General features: G+C 44.6%; 1 protein-coding gene across 1 annotated transcript; it reads left to right on the forward strand.

The window, feature by feature from the left end:
• Positions 1-1,107: 1,107 nt before the first annotated feature.
• Positions 1,108-10,553, forward strand: LOC311369739 (uncharacterized protein; the record flags this gene model as incomplete). Its single annotated transcript, XM_084487950.1, has 3 exons — positions 1,108-2,680; positions 5,903-6,960; positions 8,920-10,553. The coding sequence occupies 3 exons, from the start codon at positions 1,108-1,110 to the stop codon at positions 10,543-10,545; spliced, it is 4,257 nt and encodes a 1,418-aa protein (XP_084344076.1). The 3' UTR covers positions 10,546-10,553.
• Between the last annotated feature and the right edge of the window lie 1,853 nt (positions 10,554-12,406).

Raw genomic sequence — 12,406 nt, forward strand, 5'->3', positions numbered from 1 at the left:
ATGGTGACACCTTTGTGTCACGCGTTTGTGTGTGTGCGTGTCGTGTGTTTGTGTGTATAATAGGGAAATAAAGAACCTTATATGATGACATCATACAGCCATCATACCGAAAAGTGTTTTCTTGTTTTGTTGTGGTTTGATTGATGAAAGGTGATGCAGTGGGTTACATAGTAGTGATGTGGATGGATCCTGCTGCAAATCTCAACATAAATGCATAACTTTTTAAAAACGTATGTAAATATGCCCTCAAATGACCCTCTATTACTCACATGCTACTGCACTTTAAGTTACTGGCAGTTCTGGGTTATCAGATTACATGAATCAAGTTTTTCTGGCTCCACCCCAGAGACGATGAAAACCAGATCTGAAACCAAGCCCCGCCCTTTAATGGAAAACTTCCGTCTACCAGATGTCAGCCAGAATGCATGTTTTAAATTCTGATAGTGGGTTGGGACCAGCTCCCACAGCGTGTTTGGTTTTCTTCACAACTTGACTGCAAGTGACCTTGTACACCTTGATAACCCTAAATAACAACTAGAACCAAACTACAAAACCAGTTGTCCATCACTTCAGATTTTCACACTGTTTGTCCCTGGCATGTAAAAGCTACCCATAATGCACCACCAGTGATAATGTGACATTGTTAAATGCCACGGCAGATTTTAGGTTTGTTTTGCTGTCTCTGCGCTGGCATTGACTGTGATGTCTCTGAATAGTCAACTTGTTCGTCTGGTTTGTCTGCCCTACCCTGAGTCACGTGATGCAGCTGTTTTATGAGTCTGAGAGATGAGCCTTATATAACTACCAGTTTAAACTCAATATTAAGTTGGGGAGGAGCCAGGTGTTAGGGGAGGAGAGCAGAGGACGTCTTGATCAGGAAGCAAAACTCAACATTCCCAGAAACCATATCCATCCGACATGGAAGCAGTTCTCTCTTTCAGGAGGAAAATAAAACCATTTTGGAACAAATAGTCTGACAGACAGAAACCACAACAAGGTGAGTAAAACAGAACAACTTTGATAGAAGTTAAAACCTCTCTTCCTGTAATGGAATTCTGAAAATAATGAACTTGCTCAATACATAAACCTTGTCGTCTGTGTTTAGGAATGGCCTCTGCTAAAACTTCCTGGTCTGAGAACTTTTCATGTTCCATCTGTCTGGATGTGTTCAGCAGCCCAGTTTCCACACCATGTGGACACAACTTCTGCAGAACCTGTATTAATAAGTTCTGGGATGGACAAGTCCGGTACAAATGTCCAGTTTGCAACAAGATTTTCCACACTAGACCTGATCTACAGGTCAATACCCTCTTATCAGGGATGGCTGCTCAGTTTAGAACGTTAAAAAAGCAGCGATGTGTTGGACCAGGAGAGGTTCCTTGTGACGTCTGTACTGGGACCCAGCTGAAGGCTGTGAAGTCCTGCCTAGTGTGTTTCACATCTTTCTGTCAAAAGCACCTGGAGCCACATCAGAGAGTCGCAGTCCTGAAGAAACATCGGCTGGTCGAGCCTATGGACCGTCTGGAAGACAGGATGTGTAAGAAACACAACCGACTTCTGGAGCTCTTCTGCCAGACTGAACAGGTGTGTGTGTGTCAGTTCTGCACAGAGACAGACCACAAGTTCCACCCTGTTGTACCTCTAAAGGAGCAATATGAAGTTAAGACGGCCCAGCTGGGGAAGATAGAGGCTGAAGTTCAGCAGATGATCCAGGAGAGAAAAAGAAAGATTAAGGAGATCAAAGACACAGTAGGAATGAGCAAGAAAGACGCAGACAAAGAGATAGCTGACAGTGTGCAGGTCCTCACCGCTCTGAAGCGCCGCATTGGAAAGTGCAAGGATGATTTCCATCGAGCCGTTAAAGAGAAACTCAATTCCACAGAGAAACAAGCTGAAGACCTCATCAAAGAGCTGGAGCAGGAAATAGAAGATCTGACCAATAGAAGCTCAGAGGTGAAGCAGCTCTCACACACTAAAGACCACCTCCACTTCCTCCAGGCCTTCAGATCCCTGAAGGATCCTCCCCCCACCAGGGACTGGACAGCGGTGGAGGTCCGTCTTCCGTCATACATAGGGACCTTGAGGAGATCCCTGGATCAGCTGGAGGAGACACTGAACATGGAGATGAAGAAGCTGCGTGATGCTGAACTGAAGAGGGTCCAGCAGTATGAAGTAGATGTGACTCTGGATCCTGATACAGCTCATCCCTGGCTCAGGCTGTCTGAGGATGGGAAACAAGTACATGAGGTAGATGATGATAAGAGACTCCCGGACAACCCCAAGCGATTTACAAAGTATGCATGTGTTCTCTCGAGGCAGAGCTTCTCCTCAGGGAGATTTTACTTTGAGGTCCGGGTTAAAGACAATACAGACTGGTGTTTAGGAGTGGCCAGAGAGTCCATCGACAGAATAGATGAGACCTTATGGGCCCCTGAAAATGGTTTCTGGACTCTTAACTTCACCGAGGATGAGTTGGTATTTAATGATGACCCTGATGTCCGTCTCCCTCTGAGAGCTGAGCTCCAGAAGGTGGGGGTGTTTGTTGATTATGATGAGGGTCTGCTCTCCTTCTATGATGTTGAAGGCAGGGTTCATATCTACTCTGCTACTGGCTGCACCTTTACTGAGCCTCTCTATCCAATCCTCTGTCCAGGTCACTGGACAGAGGATGATTATGAAGGTAACAACTCTGGCCGCCTGATCATCTCACCTCAGTCAATCAAACAGACTAGGCCCTTTGTTTGATAATAAAATAATCAAACAACCAAAACAACTAATGTGGTTTCCTGAATTTCTACCATGTGAGATCTGAGAGAACTGCAATAATGTTGTACTGCTGTCATTTAACAATGAGAAATTCAGTAGGAAGTGAGCCCTGACTATTATAAATTATAACCCATTGTAAATTATTAGATAACATTATGTTCTTCATTGTCTCTTTTTCATGTTTTTAAAGGTTTTCTGCTATACAATTGTTTATGGTTGCAGTTAACTAGTTTCAGGAAATGATGTGCATCATAATAATCAAATCATTACTTCACTAATGAATCATGAATCATGACACAATAAAATGTATGAATGTATGACAACACTTTTATGATTTAAATAAAAATGGTAAAACAGCTGATGAGTCAATTTTAATGTCCACCATACAACAACCGGACATGTGTAACACACTAACACAAAGGTCACAGTGACTACATGTAAAGATTCTCCTCGTGTGTACAGCGCCAATCACACCTCAATCACACCTTGATACACACATTCACACTATGACCATCAGCAGGCGTTTTTATCCAGAGCGTCCAGTGAGATGAAGGCCCAGGTCTGGGCTGCTCAGGGAGGACGTTGGGGATCCTCTGGACGAGGAGTCTAAACAAACCAACCCACCGGGTCCCCTGAGCCCCTCAACAGTCCTGGTTCACTGTGGGGCTGCAGGGCTGCCGGCTCCCCTGTGAACGCCCCTTCAGTTCAGCTTCAATAAGAGGAGGACAGGTGTGTCGCATCAGCGCCTAATCAGCAGGGGACCGGGTCACCCTATCAGCCAATCAGAGGGGATGCCTGCAACAGCAGGTGACCGGGTCACCCCATCAGCCAATCAGAGGGGATGCCTGCAACAGCAGGGGACCGGGTCACCATATCAGCCAATCAGAGGTGACGCCTGCAACAGCAGGTGTGTCACCTAGAGAGGGAGTCATCGAATATAAATAATGCAACCTAATCTACAAATACTGTAGAAAATATGTGAAATTATTAATTAAGTTGTTTTTAATTTGTTCATGAATTCAGTTCCTTCCTGAACTACGGGCCGTTCTGTGGTTCTCTGAGGGCGCGGCACCAACTGCCAAGCTCTACCGGTCGAGCCACCAGGGACTAGAGATTCAAACCACGGAGAGGATTCCTGGAATCGTTGAGTCACCGTTTGTTAAAACCATTTATGAGAGAGAGCTTGGTTTCATGCCCACTTGTTGGTGTGGTGACTCCTGTTAGTGTGAGTGTGTGTGTGTGTGTGTGTGTGTGTGTGTGTGTCCTGTGTTTGTGATTGGATAACAGGGAAACTAAATACCTTATATGATGACATCATACAGCCATCCTAACCAAAAAGTGTTTTCTTGTTGTTTGTTGTTTGTTGTTTGATTAAAGGTGATTCAGTGGGTTACATAGTAGTGCTCAACTTTCTCAAGTTAAATGCATAACATTTTTTTTTAAATGTATGTTAATATGCACTCAAATGGCCCTCTATTAAACACATGCACGTGTTAACTGATACTGGCAGTTTCGAGTAATCAGGTTATGTCAATCAAATGTTCTGGCTCCACCCCAGAGACGGTGAAAAGCTGATCTGCAATCAAGCCCCGCCCCTCAATGGAAAACTACCGTCTACCAGACGTCAGCCAGAATGCATTTTTAACATTCTGGTAGTGGGTTGGGACCAGCTCCAACAGCATGTTTGATTTTCTTTTACAACTTGACTGCAAGTTACTTTATTACTGCAACTCTATTGTCCAAAATGTGATTCTTATTCTCTTCTCTTTTCTCCAAAGGCTACATTGGTTCAAAAAGGGATACAAATAATTCTGCTTGATTAAGTGGTGGGTGGGTGGGTTTTGGACGGGTTTCTTTAGACACTGGAGCATTTCTCATGATTTTGAACTAATGGCTGCAGTGAAAGAGTAACAAAGAGAAGGTCCAGTTATTGTTGTTATGAGTTTTATGTGGCTGTTCAGATAACACAGGTAGAAAGGTCTTTAACTAGCTAGTTCTGTAATAACTCTGTAGCTTGATTCAGCTGAACCGTCACCATAAGGTGAGTGTTTGGTGATTGGTCACCTGCTTGGCTACGGAGCCAGGAGGGAAAGCAGACTCCACCCATTCAATTGGTTTGAAGGAATAGAAGGAAATCCATGGATTTAAATGACGTAAGACTGCAATGGATTAATGGAACATCATTTTGCTCAATCACACCTTGATAACCCTAAAATAACAACTAGAACTAAACTAGGGATACTAGTTGTCCATCACTTCAGATTTTCACACTATTTGTCCTTGGCACGTAAAAGCTACCCATAATGCACCACCAGTTAAAATTAAACACTGTTAAATGCCACGGCACATTTTAAGTTTGTTTTACTGTCTCTTTACTGGCACTGACTGTGATGTCTCTGAATAGTGAACTTGTTGGTCTGGTTCGTCTGCCCTACCCTGAGTCACATGATACAGCTTTTTTATGAGGTTAGAGTCTGAGAGATGAGCGTTATATAACTACCAGTTTCAACTCAATATTAAATCAAAAACCATAATAACACATATAACCTGGATATACAGGTAGAGCGATGTTTTTATGAAGACTGTACCAGAGAAAATACCAGAGATAGTTTTTGTATAGGTCTTAATCATAGTTACAGTGGCAAATCACCATTAAATCACAAGAATGTATCCGGTTTTGCACCATCTCTTGGTCTGTGTTTTGTATTAAAGGTTGAACATATTTGAACACACAACAATGCATTTGAAGTAGCCTACAACGTAAATGAATGTGCCCAAACGTTGAAACATCAGTGAACTGTGTCCCCCTGGGGGTGGAGCCAGGTGTTAGGGGAGGAGCCCGGTGTTAGGGGAGGAGCCAGGTGTTAGGGGAGGAGCCAGGTGTTAGGGGAGGAGAGGAGAGGTCAGGAAACAAAACGTAACATTCCCAGAAACCAAATCCATCCGACGTGGAAGCAGTTCTCTCTTTCAGGAGGATAATAAAACACATTTTGAAACAAATAGTCTGACAGACAGAAACAACAACAAGGTGAGTAAAACAGGACAACTTTGATAGAAGTTAAAACCTCTCTTCCTGTTATGGAATTATGAAAATAATAGACTTTCTCAATACATAAACCTTGTGCTTTGTGTCTAGGAATGGCCTCTGCTAATACGTCCAGGTCTGGAACGTCTGTAGGAATAAAAAAGCGGCGATGTATTGAACCAGAAGAAGTTCCCTGTGACGTCTGTACTGGGACCCAGCTGAAGGCTGTGAAGTCCTGCCTAGTGTGTTTCACATCTTTCTGTCAAAAGCACCTGGAGCCACATGAGAAAGTCACAGGCCTGAAGAAACATCGGCTGGTCGAGCCTATGGACCATCTGGAAGACAAGATGTGTGAGAAACACGAACGACTTCTGGAGCTCTTCTGCCAGACTGAACAGGTGTCTGTATGTCAGTTCTGCACAGAGGGTGACCACAGGTCCCATCCTGTTGTACCTCTGAAGGAGGAATATGAAGTGAAGACGGCCCAGCTGAGGAAGATAGAGGCTGAAGTTCAGCAGATGATCCAAGAGAGAAAAATAACGATTAAGGAGATTAAAAACACAGTTAAACGCAGCAAAGCAGATGCAGACAGAGAGATAGCTGATGGTTTGCAGATCATCACTGCTCTGATGCGCTGCATTGAAAAGTGCCAGGATGATCTCAACCAAATGGTTAAAGAGAGACTGAAATCCACAGAGAAACAAGCTGAAGACCTCATCAAAGAGCTGGAGCAGGAAATAGAAGATCTGACCAATAGAAGCTCAGAGGTGAAGCAGCTCTCACACACTAAAGACCACCTCCACTTCCTCCAGGCCTTCAGATCCCTGAAGGATCCTCCCCCCACCAGGGACTGGACAGCGGTGGAGGTCCGTCCTCCGTCATACATAGGGACCTTGAGGAGATCCCTGGATCAGCTGGAGGAGACACTGAACATGGAGATGAAGAAGCTGCGTGATGCTGAACTGAAGAGGGTCCAGCAGTATGAAGTAGATGTGACTCTGGATCCTGATACAGCTAATCCCTGGCTCATCCTGTCTGAGGATGGGAAACAAGTACATGAGGGAGATGATGAGGAGGAACTCCCGGACAACCCCAAGCGATTTACACAGTATGCATGTGTTCTCTCGAGGCAGAGCTTCTCCTCAGGGAGATTTTACTTTGAGGTCCAGGTTAAAGACAATACAGACTGGTGTTTAGGAGTGGCCAGAGAGTCCATCGACAGAATAGATGAGACCTTATGGGCCCCTGAAAATGGTTGCTGGACTCTTTACTTCGAATTCATTCAAAGATGACCCTGGTGTCCGTCTCCCTCTGAGAGCTGAGCTCCAGAAGGTGGGGGTGTTTGTTGATTATGATGAGTGTCTGGTCTCCTTCTATGATGTGGAAGCCAGGGTTCATCTCTACTCTGCTACTGGTTGCACCTTTGGAGAGCCTCTCTATCCACTCCTCGGTCCAGGTTTGCATATAAACTCTGCTCCCCTGATCATCTCACCTGTCAATCAAACAGACTAGGGCCTTTGTTTGATAATGAAATAATCAAACAACCAAAACAACTAACGTTGTTTCCTGAATGACAATCTCTGTGTGAGATCTGAGAGAACTGCTTTGATGTTGGATAAAAGGATAAATTCAATAAGATAATAACCCTTACTTTTATTAAATATAACCCATGATTACATGCACATTATTGATCAATGTCTGATTTACAGAATGTTTTTATATGTTTACCAATATCAAATTGTAAATGTTTGCAGCAAGTAGAAAAGGTTGAAAATGTCTTGTTTAAAAAATATGTTTTTATTTGTTTATATTTCTGAATTATGAATAACAATGAAATGTATGTTTGATTTTTATTGCAATAAAAGTGTAAAAAAAGTAGAATGGGGTCATTTTCTGTGGTATAGGTACATTCTCAGTACAATATTTATTCAGTAGAATAGGTACAATCTGAATACAATGTTTACTCAGTAGAATATCTACATTCTTCTTACTCTTCCTCGCTCTCTCTCCCTCCTTCCCTCATTCTTCCTCATTCTCCTTGTCTCCTCTGTCCTCACCTCACTCTCCCTCCTCGCTCTGTCTCCCCCCCTCTCTCTCTCTTTTCCCTCCCCTCTTAGTTCCTTGTGTCTCATACATTGCAGTAGGAAGTGGTCTTCAGTCTCCCTCTCCTGGGGACAGAATGGACCCAGCCTGGCTTCTCTGGGTAGCCAGGTCCGCCTGTGACGGCCTTGCTCTATGGCCAGGCTGTGTCCACTGAGCCTGGACGTTGGCGCTGTCATTCCTTGTGTCTCATGTTCTCCTTCTCCCTTGTGTCTCCGGTCTTCCTCTCTTGTTGTGTGTGTGTGTGTGTGTGTGTGTGTGTGTGTGTGTGTGTGTGTGTGTGTGTGTGTGTGTGTGTGTGTGTGTGTGTGTGTGTGTGTGTGACCCACTTTTACCAGCAGGGGGTGCACTAGTACTTCAAACGGGGCAAACTTTCCAAAAGCAAAAGGAAATCCCCCACTGACCAGACTGTATCGCTGTCTGCTGCTCTCAGCTCTTCTGCTCGTGTGTGCACTGTGCGCGTGCACATCGGGGAGAGTTCCTACAGCAGCGTAGCGCCAATAAACAGCTCTTTGCTCTCCGTCTGTTTGTTAAAAATCAGATCGAGGTTGGATAAAAAGTATTCGGGGAAGCCCCGGAAACCTGGATAGATCAACATCGATGAATCCCAGTTACAGTCGCAAATAACCACTAAATCACCACAAAGTCTCTTGTTCTGCACCGGCTCTCTTAACTCCAGAAAGAAGAGAACACGTCAACGCATTTGAAGAGGCCACACAGTGCGTAATAATGCAGTGCGCTCATGTGCCGTGGGGACGGAGCAAGACGTTAGGGGAGGAGCCAGGCGTTAGGGGAGGAGGGGAGAGGACGTCATGTTGGGGAAACGAAACTTAAAGCACTCCGACGTGGAAGCAGTTCTTTCTTTCAGGAGAAAAATAACACGCATTAACTAGTCTGACAGACAGAAACCAGAACAAGGTGAGTGAAGCAGCACAACTTTGAGAGAAGTTAAAACCGATTTTGCCGTTATGGAAAAACAAAAATAATGGGATTGCTCAATACATAAACATTGTCGTCTGTGTCTAGGAATGGCCTCTGCTAACACTACCTGGTCTGAGGAGAACTTTTCATGTTCCATCTGTCTGGATGTGTTCAACAGTCCAGTCACCACACCATGTGGACACAACTTCTGCAGAACCTGTATTACAAAGTTCTGGGACGAACGAGTGAAGTACAAATGTCCCGTTTGCAATGCGCTTTTCAAAACAAAACCTGATTTACGTGTCAATATCCTCTTATCAGAGATGGTTGATCGGTTTGGAACGTCTGTACGAGTAAAAGAGCAGCCTTGTGTTGAACCAGGAGAAGTTCCCTGTGACGTCTGTACTGGGACCCAGCTGAAGGCCGTGAAGTCCTGCCTAGGGTGTTTTATGTCTTTCTGCCAAACCCACCTGGAGCCACATCATAAATTTGCAGTCCTGAAGAAACATCGGCTGGTCCAGCCTATGGACCGCCTGGAAGACAGGATGTGTAAGAAACACGAACGACTTCTGGAGCTCTTCTGCCAGACTGAACAGGTGTGTCTGTGTCAGTTCTGCACAGAGACAGACCACAAGTCCCATCTTGTTGTACCTCTAAAGGAGGAATATGAAGTAAAGATGGCCCAGCTGGGGAAGATAGAGGCTGAAGTTCAGCAGATGATCCAGGAGAGAAAACTTAAGATTAAGGAGATCATAGACACAGTTAAACGCAGCAAAGCAGATGCAGTCAGAGAGATAGCCGATGGTGTGCAGATCCTCACTGCTCTGAAGCGCTGCGTTGAAAAGTGCCGGGATAATCTCAACAAAACGGTAAAAGAGAAACTGAAATCCACACAGAAACAAGCTGAAGACCTCATCAAAGAGCTGGAGCAGGAAATAGAAGATCTGACCAATAGAAGCTCAGAGGTGAAGCAGCTCTCACACACTCAAGACCACCTCCACTTCCTCCAGACCTTCAGATCCCTGAAGAATCCTCCACCCACCACGGACTGGACGACGGTGGAGGTCCGTCCTCCGTCATATGTAGGGACCTTGAGGAGATCCCTGGATCAGCTGGAGGAGACACTGAACATGGAGATGAAGAAGCTGCGTGATGGTGAATGGAAGAGGGTCCAGCAGTATAAAGTAGATGTGACTCTGGATCCTGATACAGCTTATCCCAGTCTCATCCTGTCTGAGGATGGGAAACAAGTACATGATGGAGGTGTAGTGAAGCAACTCCCAGACAACTCTAAGAGATTCACAAAGTATATATGTGTTCTCACAAGGCAGAGCTTCTCCTCTGGGAAGTTTTACTTTGAAATCCAGGTTAAAGACAAGACTGCATGGTTTTTAGGAGTGGCCAGAGAGTCCATCGACAGAATAGGTGAGATTATAGAGACCCCTGAGACGGGTTACTGGACTCTTCACTACGACGAGGATGGGTTGGTATTTAATGATGACCCTGATGTCCGTCTCCCTCTGAGAGCTGAGCTCCAGAAGGTGGGGGTGTTTGTTGATTATGATGAGGGTCTGGTCTCCTTCTATGATGTGGAAGCCAGGGTTCATATCTACTCTGCTACTGGCTGCACCTTCAGTGAGCCTCTCTATCCATTCCTCTGTCCATGTCGCTATGATTATGAAGGTAACAACTCTGCCCCCCTGATCATCTCACCTGTCAATCAAACAGACTAGGACCTTTGTTTGATAATAAAATAATCAAACGACCAAAACAACTAATTTTGTTTCCTAAATTAGAATCTCTACCATGTGAGATCTGAGAGAACTGCATTACTGTTGTACTGCTGTCATTTAACAAAGAAACATTCAGTAGGAAGTGAACCCTGACTATTATAAATTATAACCTATTGTAAATCATTAGATAACATTATGTTCTTCATTGTCTCTTTTTCATGTTTTTAAAGGTTTTCTGCTATACAATTGTTTATGGTTGCAGTTATGTATAACTAGTTTCAGGGAATGATGTGCATCATAATCATCTAAACATTACTATTAGTTTATACTTCGGAATCATGAATGACAAAACAATCAGATGTAAAAATATCATGGTTTCAATAAAAGTGGAAAAACAGCTGATGAGTCAGTTAACTTTGTCCACCATACAACAACCCAACATGTGTTCCACACTAACACAAAGGTGACGGTGACTACATGTAAAGATTCTCCTCATGTGTGTGAGTACCGTGACTCGTGTCTTGTAATCTCTCCTCTCCTCTCCATCTTCTCCTCTTAGTTTCTCCTCTCTCCTTCCTCTCTATTCTCTTCCTCCTCCCTCCTATCTCTGCTCTACTTTCTAGCTCATCCAGGATTGTGTTAAGTATTGTCTTGCATACACATTACATGTGTGTGTAAATACCCGTTTGACTTGTCTTTACTATAGTCTACTACCTGTGTCCTGGCACATGCAAGCAGCATTCCCATAATCAGTGATGTGTGTGTCGAGGACAGCCACAGCAGACAGAGTGGGAGACGTCTTCTGCCGTCGCTCTCCAAGGTGCTGAACTTCCACTGAGTGGTGACGTCACACGCTTTGGACAAGCCACCGACCGCGTGGTTTAGGGAATCATCCCCGGTGTACGTAGCCTACTCCATAAACACTTTGCAGGAAAAACTACCTGCACTGAAAGTAAAGAAAAATAAAATAGAAAAAAAAATAGATTTTTTTTGTGCTATACGAAATCTCAATGGCATTTAAAACAAGACTCATTGTATGTGGCTATTCTGACTGGTTCCTAAACCTTCTCTCACCTACAACTATAAAAGATCATGTTAGCCAAACTATAACTCACAATACGACCATTAGCAGACGTTTGTATCCAGAGCGTCCAGTGAGATGAAGGCCCAGGTCTGGGCTGCTCAGGGAGGACGTTGGGGATCCTTTGGACAAGGAGTCTAAACAAACCAACCCACCGGGTCCCCTGAGCCCCTCAACAGTCCTGGTTCACTGTGGGGCTGCAGGGCTGCCGGCTCCCCTGTGAACGCCCCTTCAGTTCAGCTTCAATAAGAGGAGGACAGGTGTGTCACATCAGCGCCCAATCAGCAGGGGACCACCCTATCAGCCAATCAGAGGTGATGCTTGCAACAGCAGGTGTTTCACCTAGAGAGGGTCAGCGAATAGAAATAATGCAAACCGATCTATAAATGGTGTAGAAAAGATGTCTGCTTGGATTATCGATTAAAAGTCGTGAATGAATTAATGACTTCAGTTCCTTCCTGAACTACGGGCTGTTCTGTGGTTCTCTGAGGGGGCGGCACCAACTGCCAAGCTCTACCAGTCGAGCCACCAGGGACCAGAGATTCAAATCACCCAAAGGATTCCTGGAATCGTTGAGTCACCGTTTATTAAAATGAAAAACAAACTCTCCAGCAGACATGGCCTTTCTAGCGAGCTCAAAGCGAGCAAAATAAAATGTTTGGGAGAATTTGGGAGGAGAGGCGGCCAAAGGAAACCCACAACAACTCATTGATGAGCGACCTCCTTGCTAACCATCTCACCCTCAGTTGTGTTAAATGTTGTGTCGTCTAAAGCGTTATA

Source organism: Micromesistius poutassou (genome assembly GCF_964030765.1).
Source record: "Micromesistius poutassou genome assembly, chromosome: 24".
NCBI lineage: Eukaryota > Metazoa > Chordata > Actinopteri > Gadiformes > Gadidae > Micromesistius > Micromesistius poutassou.